The 18438-nt window shown below is 38.7% G+C and overlaps 1 protein-coding gene across 1 annotated transcript in view; it reads right to left on the bottom strand.

The window, feature by feature from the left end:
- Window positions 1–1591: 1591 nt before the first annotated feature.
- LOC124274848 (spondin-1-like) overlaps window positions 1592–18438 on the bottom strand; it is a 129375-nt gene continuing 112528 nt past the window's right edge. The window contains exons 7-14 of the mRNA XM_046710214.1: window positions 16639–16789; window positions 15994–16100; window positions 13352–13595; window positions 10578–11009; window positions 8355–8525; window positions 7121–7639; window positions 6406–6584; window positions 1592–5621 (exon numbers count right to left, since the gene is read on the bottom strand). Coding sequence (XP_046566170.1) covers window positions 5574–5621; window positions 6406–6584; window positions 7121–7639; window positions 8355–8525; window positions 10578–11009; window positions 13352–13595; window positions 15994–16100; window positions 16639–16789 — 1851 coding nt within the window. The 3' untranslated portion in view covers window positions 1592–5573. The remainder of the gene's footprint in view (window positions 5622–6405; window positions 6585–7120; window positions 7640–8354; window positions 8526–10577; window positions 11010–13351; window positions 13596–15993; window positions 16101–16638; window positions 16790–18438) is intronic.

The raw sequence follows: 18438 nt of genomic DNA, 5'->3' as shown, positions 1-18438 counted from the left end.
AAAGTATACTCTTTAAAAAAATAGGGGAAATTCATTCTTTATTTACCACTGAAAAAATATATAGGAGATTGAAAATTAGATATATAGGAGCCAATCAATGTTGATATGCTAATAATGAATGTTTTAGAGTGCCTCACCACTTGCACTTCCTTACGACCATAGTTGTTTGTACAGTAATCGCTCTTGAAAAGATGATTGGTGTATGACGTGAAATTTGCATGTGTATCATTTTCATTTTCAAACAAAACAAATGGCTACAAACAAACACTAACAACTGTGTGATGCAAAATGCTTGTCAAATTAATGGTCTACAGTGATTAATCAAACTTCTTGAAAAATGTCAAAACCAGTAATGACACCCCATGCACGTGTATGGGGCTACTGCGTTGTGCACATGCATCCCATGCGTTGTGTTTAGGGGTGGTGGTAAAGAGAAGTGGTGGCGCGTTCATAAGATGTCTGTCTTTGAAAGGTTTGTTAAGCCTTATACTTCCTATCCAAATTGAAAGTTCAGGTTCCCCTACTTTTTTGTAATAGTACAGTCAAATCCCGATGAGTCGAATCGCTGGGGACCAAGTAATAAATTCGACTTATCGATGTATTCGAGACATAGGTATGTCTATGAGGGTAGAAAAGAAGATGATCCAGTCCTAATTCCTTCGCCTAAGCATTTGTTTATCTAATGATTTCCATATCACTAATAGGGGCATCTTATCAGTTCCAGTCTGATTAGCACAGACAGTGATTTCTGTAAAATCACTATTCTGCCTTTTGAACTCACCCGTCAATGGCGGAAAGGTGTGAGCCGTGCTGGTTTGTTAATTGGATCAGTTTGCTACACCAATCAACTTCTCATTGACTGACTTCGGCTTATGTATACAAGATTGCTGTTGTTTGAATCTCATGTTAACAAAAATTCAGTCATGAAATTCTTAGCCATGAAATGAGGAAAGTGTTTTTGCAACATGTCCCGCTTTTTCTAATTGGACCCTTGAAACCTGTGAAGGTCCTGGTTAGAATTTAACATATGTTATATTTGGGATTACACTTTCTGAGTAAAAGTACAGATTCTAGTACTTTTTGGGGTTGAGTCCCATCCAGGATTCGAACCCACACTCTCTCAGTCAGGCACCTAATCGCCAGCACACAAAGTCAGCCGCCTAACCCGCTCAGCCACCGCAACTTCCCCACGGAAACGGTAGCTGAGCGGTCTAGGCGTCTGACTTTGTGTGCTGGCGATTAGGTGCCTGACTCTGAGAGTGTGGGTTCGAATCCCGGATGAATCTGTACTTTACGAAGAAAGTGTAATCCCAAATATAACATATGTTACATTTGACCACTTTCTAAATGGCATTGTGTAATCATGGTTAGAATTTGTCTTCAACAACCCATGCTTGTCATTGAACGAGACTAATGGGATAGGGTGGAGAGGCTCACTAACTGTTTTAATGCATGTCATTGTAACAAAACCTGGACCTTTTATCCAGGTGAGTAAAAATATGTTTGCTTTTTGCTGATTTGTTTCAAATTTTAGCAATTATTTATGAAATTGCTGAAAATGAACGTAAGAAAAAATAAGATGTCAACAAACTTGGTAGTATTTTGTTTATTATTTTATTGTAAGTGGTACAGTTCAATATCACATTTACATAACAAAATATTGACCACATAATGTACAGAGGGCATCACCCTATCAAACTGGCATATACATTTATTGCTCGTTCATATTTCAATTTAGTCATAATTTTTGTACACTTTACCTTAAAGAAAGGTAAGAGTTGTCATTTTTCTCTCCAGAAAAAGATATTTCAAATTCAAAGTCGAGATCTATTAATCTTTGGCCTTTTTAATCATAAACACACACTCAAAAAGAGTAGCTACCACATTTATTAAATACTATAAAAAAAATAAATAATTGTTTATGCAAACTATATTTCAATACAATCGGTACGGCAATTTAGGCCTTAAATATTTCAAAGGCCTTAAATTATAAGCAGTCATGAATAATTTTTTCAAATTTTAGATTTTATTTTTCAAAATTAAAACAAATGACGGGATATTTTAATGGTGGAACAATATCATTTAGTTATATTATTTTACAACTTTTGTATAAAATGTCTACAAGAATAAATGAGTGGTAGCCAAATAGTATGTGGCTATCAGAGCGACAGTGACATTAAATGCACCAGTGGTAATACAAATATACCATAAACATCAATAAATATCTAGTAGTGAGGTATCTCTTACACAGCTTGGGCAGAAGCACAACACATATATACAATCTTGTAGCCAGCGACTGCAATATAAAGCAAAGCTTTTGTAATTCTAATCTTTGTGCAGAAAAAATCTACTTTTATTCTAGATGGACATTCTTTGTAAATATTTTAAAATATTAAATGGACATTCACATATAAATAATTCTTCATATCCAAGGTTTTGTAAATAAATTGATTTTTAACTACTGCACCATTAATTAATATAGGAATTTCTTGCAATTTTAAATTATATGTTTCTTTTATGATGAAATATTCAATTGCTGTAGCCATTCCGTTAATTTCTGAATATGCTTGAAATGCATCATGAGTTGTCTTGTTGGTTGCTCTAAGGTTCCAGGTCAAGAAGTCGGTTGTGTGGTCTGATCTCTACAATCCAGAGCCAGTTGTGAGAAAAATGGTGGATTATGTGGTCACAATGGCTGCATGTGATGGATGGTGTGAAACCTGGATCAATAACACAGAACGCTGACCATTCAGTGTCATATCCCAGGCAATGAATGAGTACTCACACTATCAACCACTTGTTTCATCACACTGTGTCTTCTTGATCTTCATGATGAACAATGATGATCAGTTCCATGAGATAACAACCTTTCATCAAATTATGATCCATATCACTCAGATGTAAAAAGAATGATTTCAGCAATCAAACTCAAGTACCGTATTCAATCTATTAAGCCCCACACCGCTAAGTGTTACAAGATTTTAAATTTTTGTTTCAAGTACCCTGTAAGTTTAAGAGGTTTCCACCCTGTAGTGACAATTTTCATATTTTTGTAAAAATTATTTTTTAAATATATAAAGATTTATCTCATTAGAATAAAATGGGTTTGGTAGCCAACACAAAGACACTTTGAGCCAGGGATGCTTAAGATGTTGAATACAGTAACTAACAACTGAATTGGAATGATGCAGGAAGCTGGCTTAATATCTACCCTCTCTAAAACAATGTACATCAATGTTCAATAACAACTTTTCTATCTACAATATACAATGAAAGCACTTTACAACTTGACGAGGACCACCTGCCTCAAAGCACACCTTACCATCCTAGAAATAATGAAAGAATCTTTTCTCTGAAGGAAAATACCCTATTCCATAGGTGAAAATATCATCAAACAATCAGTATTCACATCAAAGCAAAGGAACATCTCATTATTTGAACCAGGGGTATCAGGTGAGTCGAGTCTCATCCCTAAGAGACTGCATAAACACAGAGTGGGTCTTCCCTAGTTACAGGTGCTGTTGTCCTGAAAACTAATCACTTTGCAAATACTAAATTTGATATAAGAAGAACCTAAACTGTAGTAACAGTATGTCCGACCTGATTTGATTGCATGACATCATTTTAAAAAATACATTTACAATTTCCACATCAATCACCAATGTACGATATATGTCATACACCGAAATAACATAAATTTATTGATAATTGTTTTAAAAAATTATTGAATGAGACATAATGAAACACTTCGGAGTGCAATTGTTGTCACTAAAAACTCATATACAAGTTCAAATATGATGAGCCCCTTTAAAAAAATCAACACATCATCGATTTGTAAGTTGAAATTTCAGTCATTACCCCATACCTACAGAACAATGACGGCAACTTTTTCAGCTGACATGTTCTACTTCCTGGTTTCAGTATATAAAACAACTGACAACCGTAATCAGTCTAATAATTCAAATAGGTAGGAAGGACATTTTCAAATTAAAGGAGTAAGCAAATGAACCCAGTCAAATTACAGACATCAAAGCAATGGGTTTAGATAATATGATTCTAATCAACTACTCAACATTTGCTCACGACCAAAGTAGTCTTTATCCAAAGTACCATTTTAGGTATGTTTTAAGTAAGCGTGTATATTATTAGGGTAACTATTGTACGTGCTGTGGATTGAACACTGTAGAGTATCTTCAGTTGACAGTTATTTTGTGAGCTTGCTGGATTAGAAATCAAGCATTGATATGATGACATCAGGAAAATATTTATTATTCAGTTTTATTTTGAAATTTAGCTGATATTTCATGTAAAAACCCTAGAACATAAAGATTTTAATCTTCAAGCAGATGTACTTAAGAGAAATTGTTGATGCAAAATATGCTAGAACATCTTTTATAATAAGTCATATTTATTCAAGAAAATACTTATTATTAACACACGATGTATCAAGTGAATTTAGTAAAGCTTGCAGTCAGTATATATCTGTTAGAGTCTTAGGATAAGGATAGTGAACAAAATCAGAGTTTAAATTATGATTAAGTTTACATTAAACAGACAGTAAAATCCCTGATACAGAACTTGTGATTCAAAATGAAGAAAATCTTGTGACCCATAAAAACATCATATTATGGTATTTAAAAACATGGATAACAAATTATCCTTGTAATAAGTATCGGCAATACAAATATGCTTATGCAGTTCGTGAACGTGCACAGAAGGAACCTAGCTATAGGTTCGGACATTATTGCTGTGAATCTGCATATTTGGAGTTACCTCCCTTAGACCAGCTAAGCAACAAATGGTGTAGTGCAGTGACAGGATATGTTGGCGGTGCATGGTGCACATGGAGTGATTGCTGTTACTGTCATAGCTGAGAGTATTAACTCAGTCTTAAAATGTCACTTACTCTTAAAGAAAATGCAGTGCAGATAGTAGATTATTGAATGAAAGAAATCAATTCATCCTTGAACTTGAAAAGTTACACAATGCTAATTCATTGCTTTTTACTTAAAAATATCATTTTGGTCATTCAATACCGCTTTGTAATGTACTTAAGGCACATAACCTGTTAAATTGGAACACAAGGTAGTGGACAAGCATTTAGGTTGCTGGTACAGGTGGCATTAAATACATGCAGAGCGCTGGGTTAGTATCGCACACCTGCATGATGCTAGGTGGGGGGCAGCATATACAGGCAGGCCTGGCGTCGGGATACGGAGCTAGATGCATGCATGAACACATTGTCACAGTTCTAACAAGGCACAAACAGACACAAGGTACATCTATGTACAGAAGGCAGGTCAGCCAACAGTCTTCCAACAGTGGACCATCTACTGAACTAACTGGAAGTCTTGTTGAGTTTCGGCAACAGACGCTCTGAAATTCATCAGTTGCACACACTGAAGCACCGGTCCTCTATGTTCACAAGACTGAGTTTCTGATATGATAACTTGCTCTTGCTTGGCAAGATAGTGGCCTCTTCCCTATGAGAGGTCAAGGCACGATGTATTGAAGTCTTGCTGCCGATTGGTTACTAGAGGTCACATGGTTGCAGGAGCGCAAACATTGATTGGTTAGTAGCGCCGATGGAAGAGCATAAACCTACGCATATCCTTCTCCAGCTGAAAAAGTACATAAATTAACCCATATTATTCCCATCCTGGACATTGCGTCAATGATATTACCCATGGTGCCATGTCTTTGGTTGCAACATGAGACATTATGCCACACACAGTTTAACCTTTCCAAAAGTGACTGTCTACAAACTACACAATACTGTGCTGTTAGAGTAGAAACTGCTTTTGAAAGGGTTAAAAGTACAGTATTTGGACAACAAACAGAAAAGCGATCAAAACACAGAAGCCATCTAAAAAGCAAGAATTTCAACATCCAAAGAAAACACAGATATTACACTAAAAAAATGTAATAATGAGATCATATTATATATTTGTGTTATTATTATTTCCATCAAGATGTCCGCCATTACTAGTTTCACCATAGATATAGCACCATGTAATATTAGTCACACAACTAATTTTATAATATTCATGCAAAAGACATTGATCTAAGCAAACAGAATTAGCACGGCTAACCAGCATGTCATAGGAACAGCTGAAATAAGGATAGCAACAGAAATAGGGCTAAATGTTTGGATTTAGAAAGATTCTTAGAAAAAGTAAAACTTAAGTTACATGCTCCTGCAATGTATTTAATTCATGCCATGCAGAAAATAGAAACAGACTTGGATGGATGCAAATGTTTGGGGAGAGATTGAATTGCTTTCATCTGTCACTGCCTTGATGACCATTATTACGGAGTGGAATCGTCACCCTACCTACAGTGTTGTGTCATAAAGCAGGTTTATATTCTCCTAGCTTCATCTATAATATACAGTTAGACTCATACATCTTCATTGGGGCACATCGGCAAACTGCAGAACCTCTTCTCCCTCCGAGCTGCACAGGGAGTACCGCCATGTTTGGCCTTCTGCAGGACCTTCCGGCGCCGGACCTGGACAGATTTCTTGCCGCATGTGGCTGAACACTCCTGCCAGTCTGCCCACTGACTCAGCTCACAGTCAATAGCTGAAGAACAGATCATTCACAGACATTAATATCATCTTTAATTATCCAGTGTATCGTTTCTGTTGTATAAAATATCCATGAACCTCTTGCCAGAATTAGTTTTATTCCAGTTTGATGGTTTGCTAAAAATAGAGGCCAGTCAATTTGCAGTATTCTTTCCTGACTGAAACAAGCAACAATATCATCAGCTCTTGCGGATCATATCTCATTTCTATTATATAAAATACCCTGGAACTTCATGCCAAACAAATCAAATTGCGATGATCGAAACAAGTGACAATATCACTGAATTTGATATAAATTTGCCTTCTCAAATACTGGAAAGTATACTTCCATTGATAGCAACTTTCTGATTTTGATTAAATATATCGAAAGCTCAATATAGCTGAGAATTTGAATAGAGATCTATACCAAACTTGCGTCCAGTTTCAGAAGTGCCATCTTGATGGTTGCTGCTTAAGTTTGTGAAAAAGAGATGAAGACAATGGTCACTTCTGCAACCCCCCTTTCCAAGGATGCTTCTCAGAGCTACTTACGGCATCTATCCACTTTACACTTCTTCTTCTTCACGAGTTTCCTTGGGCACTTCCGGCCACCATTCTGTGGTTGCACCTTGATCATCCTCGACTTGGTCATCATGCCCTTCCCACACGTGACCGAACATTCCGACCAATCAGACCAGGGGGTGACCATGCAGTTAACCCCTGACCTCGAATGCTCCTTCCTGTGTCGCCTCTTCCTCCTCTCCATCTTCTTCTTCTGCTTCATCATCCGCCTCTCCTTCCTCCTCCGTTTGATCTCGTCTGAAAGCGCCCTCTCCATCTTCAAGTTGGCCGACTGCTGCATCATCTTCTTCTTCATCATGAGCGTCTTCAGGTCCATGTGTGAGAATGTCAGTGACTGTCCTTCCCTCTCTTCTTCAGCTTCCATTCGCTGTTTCTTCATCATAGCCTGTTTCTTCATCATCTCCTGCTTCTGCATCAACTCTTTCTGCATCATCTGCTTCTTCATCATCATCTGTTTCTCGATCATCATCTGCTTTCGATTCACCTCCACTGCAGTTCACAAAAACATGCATTACTGTTGATGGTATCTGTTTTATCATAATTTTCAAAGATTGGGGCAAAATGGCCACTTAAGCAACCATGACCTTCAATGAAGGTTACTCAAGGACACTATCATGTCAGCCTCCCAACCTAAAGATGATACATACCAAATTTCATCAGACAACAGTAAATATCATCATGAACATGACACTGTTTTCAGTGTATGACCTTGAGAGTGTATTTGACCTTCAGGATCAGCTGCAAGCATTTCAAGAACTGTTTTCCAGAAACAATAAAACTATAGCATACGCTTCTCACTGAAAGTAGGTCATAGTGACCTACTGTTGTTTTCTTGAGCTAGTGATAAGTTTTCAAATATATATATTCAACTAAAAAATCCCTGCGTTGAAAAATTCATAATCACCAAAATATATTAATAATAGAGTAATTATGCAGTTATTTTGAGCAGTATTACAATCACATCAAGGTTATGGACACTGTAAAAGGGCTTATATAGGTGGATCCAGAAGGGGGGTGCAGGGAGGTGCACCATTGCTCTCTGAAAATGGATTTATTAAAAAGCTATATCCGCTCCTGGCTTGTACCATTGAAACTCTTGTGAAAATGGATGAAACTGACAGAATCCAGTTACCTAACATTCACTGGAACTGAAATTTATGATCACTATTCCAAAGTTGACATTTTGTTGACATATAGAACTTACTCATGTGTTCAGCACACAGCTCCACACATTCCTCCTGTGTGTCAAACTTGTTCTCGTTTCCACGGCAACCTCCATAGGTAAATGCTTGACATTTCTGCATGGAAGCGTTGTAGAACCACCTGATGAACATACCCCGACACGGACCAGTATCAGCATCCTCGTTGCAGATGGCTGGAAGAAGGGCACAAGTCAGTGAGATTATTGTAGCATGTTGTCACAATCTGGCAATCTGGCATAGGTGCAGGGTCTGTACTAAAAAGCCAAGGTTTTCTTGTAATATAGATGGCGTTTAATATTGGTCCAGGGTTCCTTGTTAAACAGATGACATTAAATATTGGACCAGGGCTAGCCAAGGGTTCCTTGTTATACAGATGACATTAAATATTGGGCCAGGGCTAGCCAAGGGTTCCTTGTTATACAGATGACATTAAATATTGGACCAGGGCTAGCCAAGGGTTCCTTGTTATACAGATGACATTAAATATTGGGCCAGGGGCTAGCCAAGGGTTCCTTGTTATACAGATGACATTAAATATTGGACCAGGGCTAGCCAAGGGTTCCTTGTTATACAGATGACATTAAATATTGGACCAGGGCTAGCCAAGGGTTCCTTGTTATACAGATGACATTAAATATTGGGCCAGGGCTAGGGGTTCCTTGTTATACAGATGACATTAAATATTGGACCAGGGCTAGCCAAGGGTTCCTTGTTATACAGATGACATTAAATATTGGACCAGGGCTAGCCAAGGGTTCCTTGTTATACAGATGACATTAAATATTGGGCCAGGGCTAGCCAAGGGTTCCTTGTTATACAGATGACATTAAATATTGGACCAGGGCTAGCCAAGGGTTCCTTGTTATACAGATGACATTAAATATTGGACCAGGGCTAGCCAAGGGTTCCTTGTTATACAGATGACATTAAATATTGGACCAGGGCTAGCCAAGGGTTCCTTGTTATACAGATGACATTAAATATTGGACCAGGGCTAGCCAAGGGTTCCTTGTTATACAGATGACATTAAATATTGGACCAGGGCTAGCCAAGGGTTCCTTGTTATACAGATGACATTAAATATTGGACCAGGGCTAGCCAAGGGTTCCTTGTTATACAGATGACATTAAATATTGGACCAGGGCTAGCCAAGGGTTCCTTGTTATACAGATGACATTAAATATTGGGCCAGGGCTAGCCAAGGGTTCCTTTGTTATACAGATGACATTAAATATTGGACCAGGGCTAGCCAAGGGTTCCTTGTTATACAGATGACATTAAATATTGGACCAGGGCTCAAGTTAATGGAATTATTGTAGCATTTTTTTGTCACAATCTGGCAACCTGTCATGGATCCAAGATCTGCATTAAAGCCAAGGGTTCCTTGTTATACAGATGACATTAAATATTGGACCAGGGCTAGCCAAGGGTTCCTTGTTATACAGATGACATTAAATATTGGACCAGGGCTAGCCAAGGGTTCCTTGTTATACAGATGACATTAAATATTGGACCAGGGCTAGCCAAGGGTTCCTTGTTATACAGATGACATTAAATATTGGACCAGGGCTAGCCAAAGGGTTCCTTGTTATACAGATGACATTAAATATTGGACCAGGGCTAGCCAAGGGTTCCTTGTTATACAGATGACATTAAATATTGGACCAGGGCTAGCCAAGGGTTCCTTGTTATACAGATGACATTAAATATTGGACCAGGGTTCAAGTTAATGGAATTATTGTAGCATTTTTTTGTCACAATCTGGCAACCTGTCATGGATCCAAGATCTGCATTAAAGCCAAGGGTTCCTTGTTATACAGATGACATTAAATATTGGACCAGGGCTAGCCAAGGGTTCCTTGTTATACAGATGACATTAAATATTGGACCAGGGCTAGCCAAGGGTTCCTTGTTATACAGATGACATTAAATATTGGACCAGGGCTAGCCAAGGGTTCCTTGTTATACAGATGACATTAAATATTGGACCAGGGCTAGCCAAGGGTTCCTTGTTATACAGATGACATTAAATATTGGACCAGGGCTCAAGTTAATGGAATTATCGTAGCATTTTGGTCACAATCTGGCACCCTGTCATGGATCCAAGATCTGCCTTAAAGGCAAGGATCCTTGTTATACAGGAATGGAATGAGGCCCTGGACAAGTGTTTTTAACAACAGTAATCCTACTCCGACAATAATGACCCACAAAAGTACCCTACTCACCGGTGTAGTTCTTCATCTTGGCTGCCATGTCACAGTCTGGGATGGTGCCTCTACAGAGATCCTTTTCCTGGAGATGTACACCACAGTCATCCGTCCTATGGGATTTCCTCAGGAACATCCTCCACCTCTCCTTCATCCCAAGACCACAGGTCCGGCTACAGGGTGACCAGTCAGACCACGGTGTCACAGCGCACACGTTGTTGACATCAACCCCCTTCGAATGCCGGAACTTGAAGTTCTGCATCTTGCGACGTTTGGCGTTGCAGCCTGTGTTTCCTACACATGTTTCCTTCTCCATCATCTCCACGTTGCACATGGACTGCGTGATGCCGGGGTTCTTGAACATCCGGCGGCGCTGTCGCATACCGTTCCCGCATGGGTTGGAGCACTCTCCCCATTCGTTCCACTGACTGGTGGCACATTTCTCCATTTCTAAAAAATAGTTGATACTTAATAAATTTGAAAATGGAAAGCAATTCTGACAACCCTCCTAAATAATTTGATGCTTAGCTGAAAATCTTAACTAATATTGTTTGCTTGGTATTGTTACTGGCACAGCATCCCCTTTGTAGTTTAAACTTCCCTTCTAAAGCATCACATTTATATAACATCTTAACCCCTTCCAAATTACTCTCATCCATTGAACTGAACTCTGAGCCTCGGTACCTGACTCTAAGTCTCTGTGCCAAGTCTCATCCACTATCTATACTCAACTGTGATTCTGTATAACACTCTCTGACAAGTGATGCCCAAAGGAGACTATACCCAACTGTAACCCTCTTTGGCAACTCTTATTCCTAATGCCGTCTGTTCGTCTCATGTGACTCTACACCCAATAGTGACTCTACACCCAATAGTGACTCTACATCCAATAGTGATTCTACACCCAATAGTGACCCTACACAATAGTGACTCTACATCCAATAGTGATTCTACACCCAATATTGACCCTACACCCAATAGTGACCCTACACAATAGTTACTCTACACCCAATAGGGACCCTACACCCAATAGTGACTCTACACCCAATATTGACTATACACCCAATAGTGACTCTACACCCAATATTGACCCTACACCCAATAGTGACTCTATATCCAATAGTGACTCTACATCCAATAGTGACTCTACACCCAATAGTGACCCTACACCCAATAGTGACTCAACACCCAATAGTGACTCTACACCCAATAGTGACCCTACACCCAATAGTGACTCTACATCCAATAGTGACCCTACACCCAATAGTGACTCTACACCCAATAGTGACTCTACACCCAATAGTGACCCTACACCCAATAGTGACTCTACACCCAATATTGACTCTACACCCCAAATTGACCCTACACCCAATAGGGACCCTACACCCAATAGCGACTCTACACACAATAGTGACTCTACATCCAATAGTGATTCTACACCCAATAGTGACCCTACACCCAATAGCGCCCAATAGGGACCCTACACCCAATAGTGACTCTACACACAATAGTGACTCTACATCCAATAGTGATTCTACACCCAATAGTGACCCTACACCCAATAGCGCCCAATAGTGACCCTACACCCAATAGTGACTCTACACACAATAGTGACTCTACACCCAATAGTGACTCTACACCCAATAGTGACCCTACACCCAATAGTGACTCTATACCCAATATTGACTCTACACCCAATAGTGACTCTATACCCAATAGTGACTCAACACCCAATAGTTACTCCACACCCAATAGGGACCCTACACCCAATAGTGACCCTACACCCAATAGCGACTCTACACTCAATAGTTACTCCACACCCAATAGTGACTCTACATCCAATAGGGACCCTACACCCAATAGTGACCCTACACCCAATAGCGACTCTACACTCAATATTGACTCTACACCCAATAGCTGACTCTACACCCAATAGTGACTCTACACCCAATAGTGACCCTATACCCAATAGTGACTCTATACCCAATAGTGACTCTATACCCAATAGTGACTCAACACCCAATAGTTACTCTACACCCAATGGTGACTCTACACCCAATGGTGACTCTACACCCAATGGTGACTCTACACCCAATAGCGACTCTACACTCAATAGTGTCTCTACACCCAATAGTGACTCTACACCCAATAGTGACCCTACACCCAATATTGACCCTACACCCAATAGTGACTCTATACCCAATAGTGACTCTACACCCAATAGTGTCTCTACACCCAATAGTGACTCTACACCCAATAGCGACTCTACACTCAATAGTGTCTCTACACTCAATAGTGTCTCTACACCCAATAGTGACTCTATACCCAATAGTGACTCTATACCCAATAGTGACTCAACACCCAATAGTGACTCTACACCCAATAGTGACCCTACACCCAATAGTGACTCTATACCCAATAGTGACTCTATACCCAATAGTGACTCTATACCCAATAGTGACTCTATACCCAATAGTGACTCAACACCCAATAGTTACTCTACACCCAATAGTGACTCTACACCCAATATTGACGATATACCCAATAGGGACTCTACACCCAATAGTGACCCTAAACCCAATTGTGACTCTATACCAAATAGTGACTCTATACCCATCTGTGACCATCTCCGCCATATAGCTGGAATACTGCTGAGTGCGGCGTAAAACTAAACTGACAAACTCACTGTGACCATATGTTCTCAACTGTAATACTCTGTTACCACCTTTGACACTCTGCTCTCTTGAAACTATGACTCTAAACATTACTGTCACACTCTGTTCCCAACTTACGTTGCTTCTTCTGCATCATCATCTTCTTCTTCATCTCGCTGACCAGTTCGTCCGTGCTGGGTGACTCCTCTGCCGAATTGGTCTCGCCATGATCACTGGAGCATGCTTCATATGTTTTCTTCAGAATCAGCCTTCCCATCGGTTTGATTGGCTTAGGCCCGAAGAACGGTGAAGCCCGATTTCTGATGATGGAGTTGGTGATTGAATGGATTTGCTCCTTTGGTTCGGATTCTTGATTTGGAGACTGAAATGATCAAGTTTAAATTTGTTTAGAAAATATTCCACATGCTGAAAACGGGATTCCCCTATGAGACCTGGTAGCATTAGGTCTCCAGTAATCTATTGCATGATGTAAGTGGCAACAAAATGTGGATTGGGGGGCAGACCGGTATGCCCACTCACTGGTCATTGCTTAACCTAATTATCTACAGGCCATCATAATATAGCTCAAACTGACAAAAATGATGTAAATGCAGAAAAATGTGTTAAAGCCATTTCCATTTCATAAAATATCTCGATCATCTGATTCTGTTTAAAACATACAAAACATTCTGAAGTATATGATTGTCTACACAGAGACTATACGGTCAAGACATTCAAGCGGACATGAGCTTGGGACACAGGAGCTGAGGTCCCCTTAAAGGGACTCTTTGCTTAGAGGTCAGGACACTTTGCTCATGTAATCAATGGATTTTAGTTAGAGAGTAAACTGCATTCCACCGGTTGACATTTGCAGAAGATCTATGATGCAGTCTGTTCTAAATATGTCCTACGAGTCTCCGTTTAGACTCACTTAACTAAAGTTGCTCAAATTTGTCACAGTTTCAATAAATATATAGCTGTTATTTTTCTAGAAAACTAAACCCTATTTTTGGTACCCGTTTAAAAAATGAATACTAATACCAAACACCAATAATAAATTTTAGAAACTATATATCATATCCTAAAACCATTATGCTGACTCAAAGGCTAATTTGTTTCTAAAAATAGAAGAATTTATAATGGAACCTTCAAAGACATTTCACGTCTCAAATCAATTCTATTTGACTTACTGACAAAAAGTTAATTTCTCCGGAAGTGGGAGGTTGCAATCAATTAACCATTATGTCATTCTGAACATATCTGTGGTATGTTCTGTCTACTTCCGCGTGAGTCTGACTCCGCATCGACCCCCCTGCATCATAAAGCTGTTTTTGGCTCCACTCTCATCAGATCGTACACAGATAACAGAACAGGAGCTTGTCAGGGACCATTCACAAGTCACAGGTAGAATTGGCAGTCTAGACATCCAAGCAATATATTTCTTTACTTAAAACAAGGAGAACAGCTGAATTGCTTCAGGAATCATTAAAGAACAGGCGTTCTTAACACACGTGATACCGATTCCGAACAACGAGGTCATGGACACACAAGAAATCATGGAGGTTAAAAAATCAATTCAATTTGAAACTTACAAAACAATTCTCTGATAATAATCTAATTAATGGATGATACAGACTGATACTTGTCATTGTGGACATCAGATTTAACTGGGACCATTTATCACTTTTCATGTCCACTGTATTATTCTGTCATGGGCTGCATGTAGTTCACAGTTCCCTGCAGGAACACACTTAACCTATGGCCTTCTTGAGTTGAATACTTCACATATTTCTATGCTAGACTACAGAAGGATTCATATTATTGCCATGTACACCATATTGTTTAAGTCAGTCCAAATCTCAGCCTTGCTTCAAGGCTGTACTGAATGCTAATATTATCATTTAAACTATTGATTATTAACTTAGAGACTTGTGCATGTCTATCCAAATCTCATTCACTCAAGATCTCACTTCTAGCTACTGCTAAACAAAGATCTGTCGACATCTCATTAGAGATCATGTTCAAAAGACTGACTGACCAATAAAATGAAGTTGACATTATCCAAATGTGTGCTTTTTATTCCATGAGGTATGAAATAATGTCTCCCATTTGAAATGTTCATCCAGATTGACGATGATATTGACAGAATCAGTCATACAAACCGTAACTGTCCTTCAGTATAATCCTTGTTGACCTTTTTTAAGGTTGCATGATTATAAACACATTCTGACTGTCACTTTCCTGATCTGGTAAGCAGTGCTCTGATTGGTCAGATGAAAGGTCATTCTGATGTTACTGATAATGGGATGTTTAAAGATCTTTAGTGTAAATGAGAACTAAAATCTGATATCAATGAGATTGACTCTGTCCCATTGGTCTCACAGTTTAACATAATTTATGGAGTGTGGAATCAATACAAATGTTGAGACAAAATCAAAACTCATTTGTTTTTATCCCACATTTTTTAGGATCAGTATATTGGTAAACTAGTTAACAACAAATTTTAATGTGTTAACCAACATTTTGACAAACATTTTTGTGGTTAGAATGGGTTAGTAACATTCTTGTCGTAAGAGGCGACTAACAGGATGGGATGGTCAGGCTCGCTGACTTGGTTGACACATGTCAGCATATCGATGATCATAGATTGATGCTCATACTGTTGATCACTGGATTGTCTGTTCCAGACTCGATTATTTACAGACCACCGCCATATAGCTGGAATATTGCTGTGTGTGGCATTAAACAACAATCCAGCCCAATCACTCCAATTCCCATACCTCGTATGACACTCCACTGTCGGTACCAGCATCCCAAGGGTACAGGTCGATCTCCTGGCTGTCGGCCCAGGAACAGTTCTTCTGGCACATGTCAAAGGCACTAATTCCTGTAAAATGAGAACAGTATAACAAAGTGCCAACCAAACCATGGAACTGGGCAGTGTTTATGGAATGGTAAGACCTCACTGGAGTTGAAGGTGGAACGTATTTGATTAAACGATTATCTCACTATGTCTTTAATATGATTCGCCTCTCCGTCTAAACACAAGTCTAGACTGGTCCCAACCATGGCGAGGAGTGAGGGTGTGATTATGATATGAATCTCTTATGAGAGTATTATGATATAAATCTCTTCTCCAACTGAATGCTATCCGGTACTGGGCCACTCATAGCAAGATAGCATATAGTGTTAACATTACATGTTGGAAAGAAATATTTCAGATGTATGACATTTTGGAAGCAAATACTTGTGCATTTATGACATGTTGGAAAGAAATATTTCAGATGTATGATGTTTTGGAAGGAAATACTTCTGCATGTATGACATGTTGGAAAGAAAAGCAACCATGGACCTTGGAAATCTTTCTCCATAAAAATGGGGTTGGCAGATTCATCACTCAAAAGATGGAATCATAACAGTCTTACCTAAACACCAGTCCGGGCTGGGCCCGATCATGGTGAGAAGTGAGAGAAGATGCTTCTTGGTGTTGACTGTGAACACTGCATCCACGGAGTCAAGGATCCGGTCTGGACCCCACAGGGAGTCCGTCTTCACCACGGTCCGGATCTTCTTGCTCTGTTGGACAAGATTCACCTTCATTATTACCACATACAGTACTCCGACATGGGACTGTTGTATATAAAATAACAAAAAATCTTGAATAATCATTCACGCTTATTACAACCACATATAGCACTCCGACATGGGACTGTTGTATAGGAAATACCATAAAATCTTGAACAATCATTCACACTTATTACAACCACATATAGCACTCCGACATGGGACTGTTGTAGACGAAATACCATAAAATCTTGAACAATCATTCACGCTTATTACAACCACATATAGCACTCCGACATGGGACTGTTGTATATGAAATACCATAAAATCTTGAATAACATTCATTCACGCTTTATTACAACCACATATAGCACTCCGACATCTTGGGACTGGTGTCTTTATGAAATACTATAAAATCTTGAATAATCATTCACCTCCATTACAACCACATACAGTATTCAAACATCTTGGGTCTGATGTAGATGAAATACCATAAAATCTTGAACTAATTTTCATTGTACACAGGTGAACAGTTGGTAATTTATTGAGTAGACAGGAATGTGTGCCCAGCACAGAAAAGTCTGATGTAACCAACATACTGAAATAGCCCTGTACATGAGGATGTATTACACCACAGGCAGATGGACAATGTTAATGTTGAAATCTACCCACACAGGTATTCATAGAATTCAATTAATCTTGAAATTCTTATGATTTATAATCAGTATTATATAATCTTACATATTTCATAGAAAGTACAACATTATTTCTTCTGATAAATTTCTCAAAAGGTCAAACATTCCTATAATTATCTATATTTAGAAACAAAATGACAGAAATATTGCATTTTGAGTTCATTTGGTATCTATGGTGATAACATGTATTTGAAGCTTTATCTCCTGTATACAGATAAGTCATGTGACAACTACTTATCTTGAAACCAAATCTTCATCATAAAACAGGAATATCGCACTTACGAAACATCTAATCCAAACAAATAAACTACAACTGCGTAAAACAGGAATATTGCACTTACAAAAAATCTAATCCAAACAAATAAATTACGACTCCGTAAGTAGTGTTCCACACAAATCTAACACTACAACATACACAGAGGGCAGAAAACAGGAATATACAATATACAGAAATAATTTTCCTTAAAATTACGCTTCCTGGGAGGCTGACATTTGGGTCGAAGGGCTGCTGAAAATAAAACTAAACTATGGCCAATGTGCTGTTGGTAGACAAGGTTGAGAATCCAATTTCACTGCCATCCTCTTTATCGTGAAATATATGTCTTATTCACGGTGTAAATATGTAATATTAGTGTTTAACATGACGGTTTGGGGCTGGTGTTGGAGATAGCTATCTCTTTCGAGATTATGACACAGAGTCAGAGATAAGCTGTCTAGTGTTACAGGTTTGAAAGCTTTATTCAACCTGCTATGCTTTCTTAAGATTGTCTCTGTTTTTCAAGTTTCGCATTTCTTTTTAAAGGTATTTTGACAAAAGTAATTATTTATTTATAATTACACTTAATTAAGCTGAAGCCTATCAATCTACTATCAATTATCTTGATTTAAAGAGTGAAGTTTCAAGTTCAGCTGTTCAGATAATGACTGGCTCAGGTCAAAAGGTGATGTTTACGACTAAATTGGAAG

This window comes from Haliotis rubra, unplaced genomic scaffold (genome assembly GCF_003918875.1).
Source record: "Haliotis rubra isolate DU_JTF1 unplaced genomic scaffold, ASM391887v1 Scf195, whole genome shotgun sequence".
Classification (NCBI taxonomy): Eukaryota; Metazoa; Mollusca; class Gastropoda; order Lepetellida; family Haliotidae; genus Haliotis; species Haliotis rubra.
This window is presented reverse-complemented; position numbering and strand designations above follow the sequence as displayed.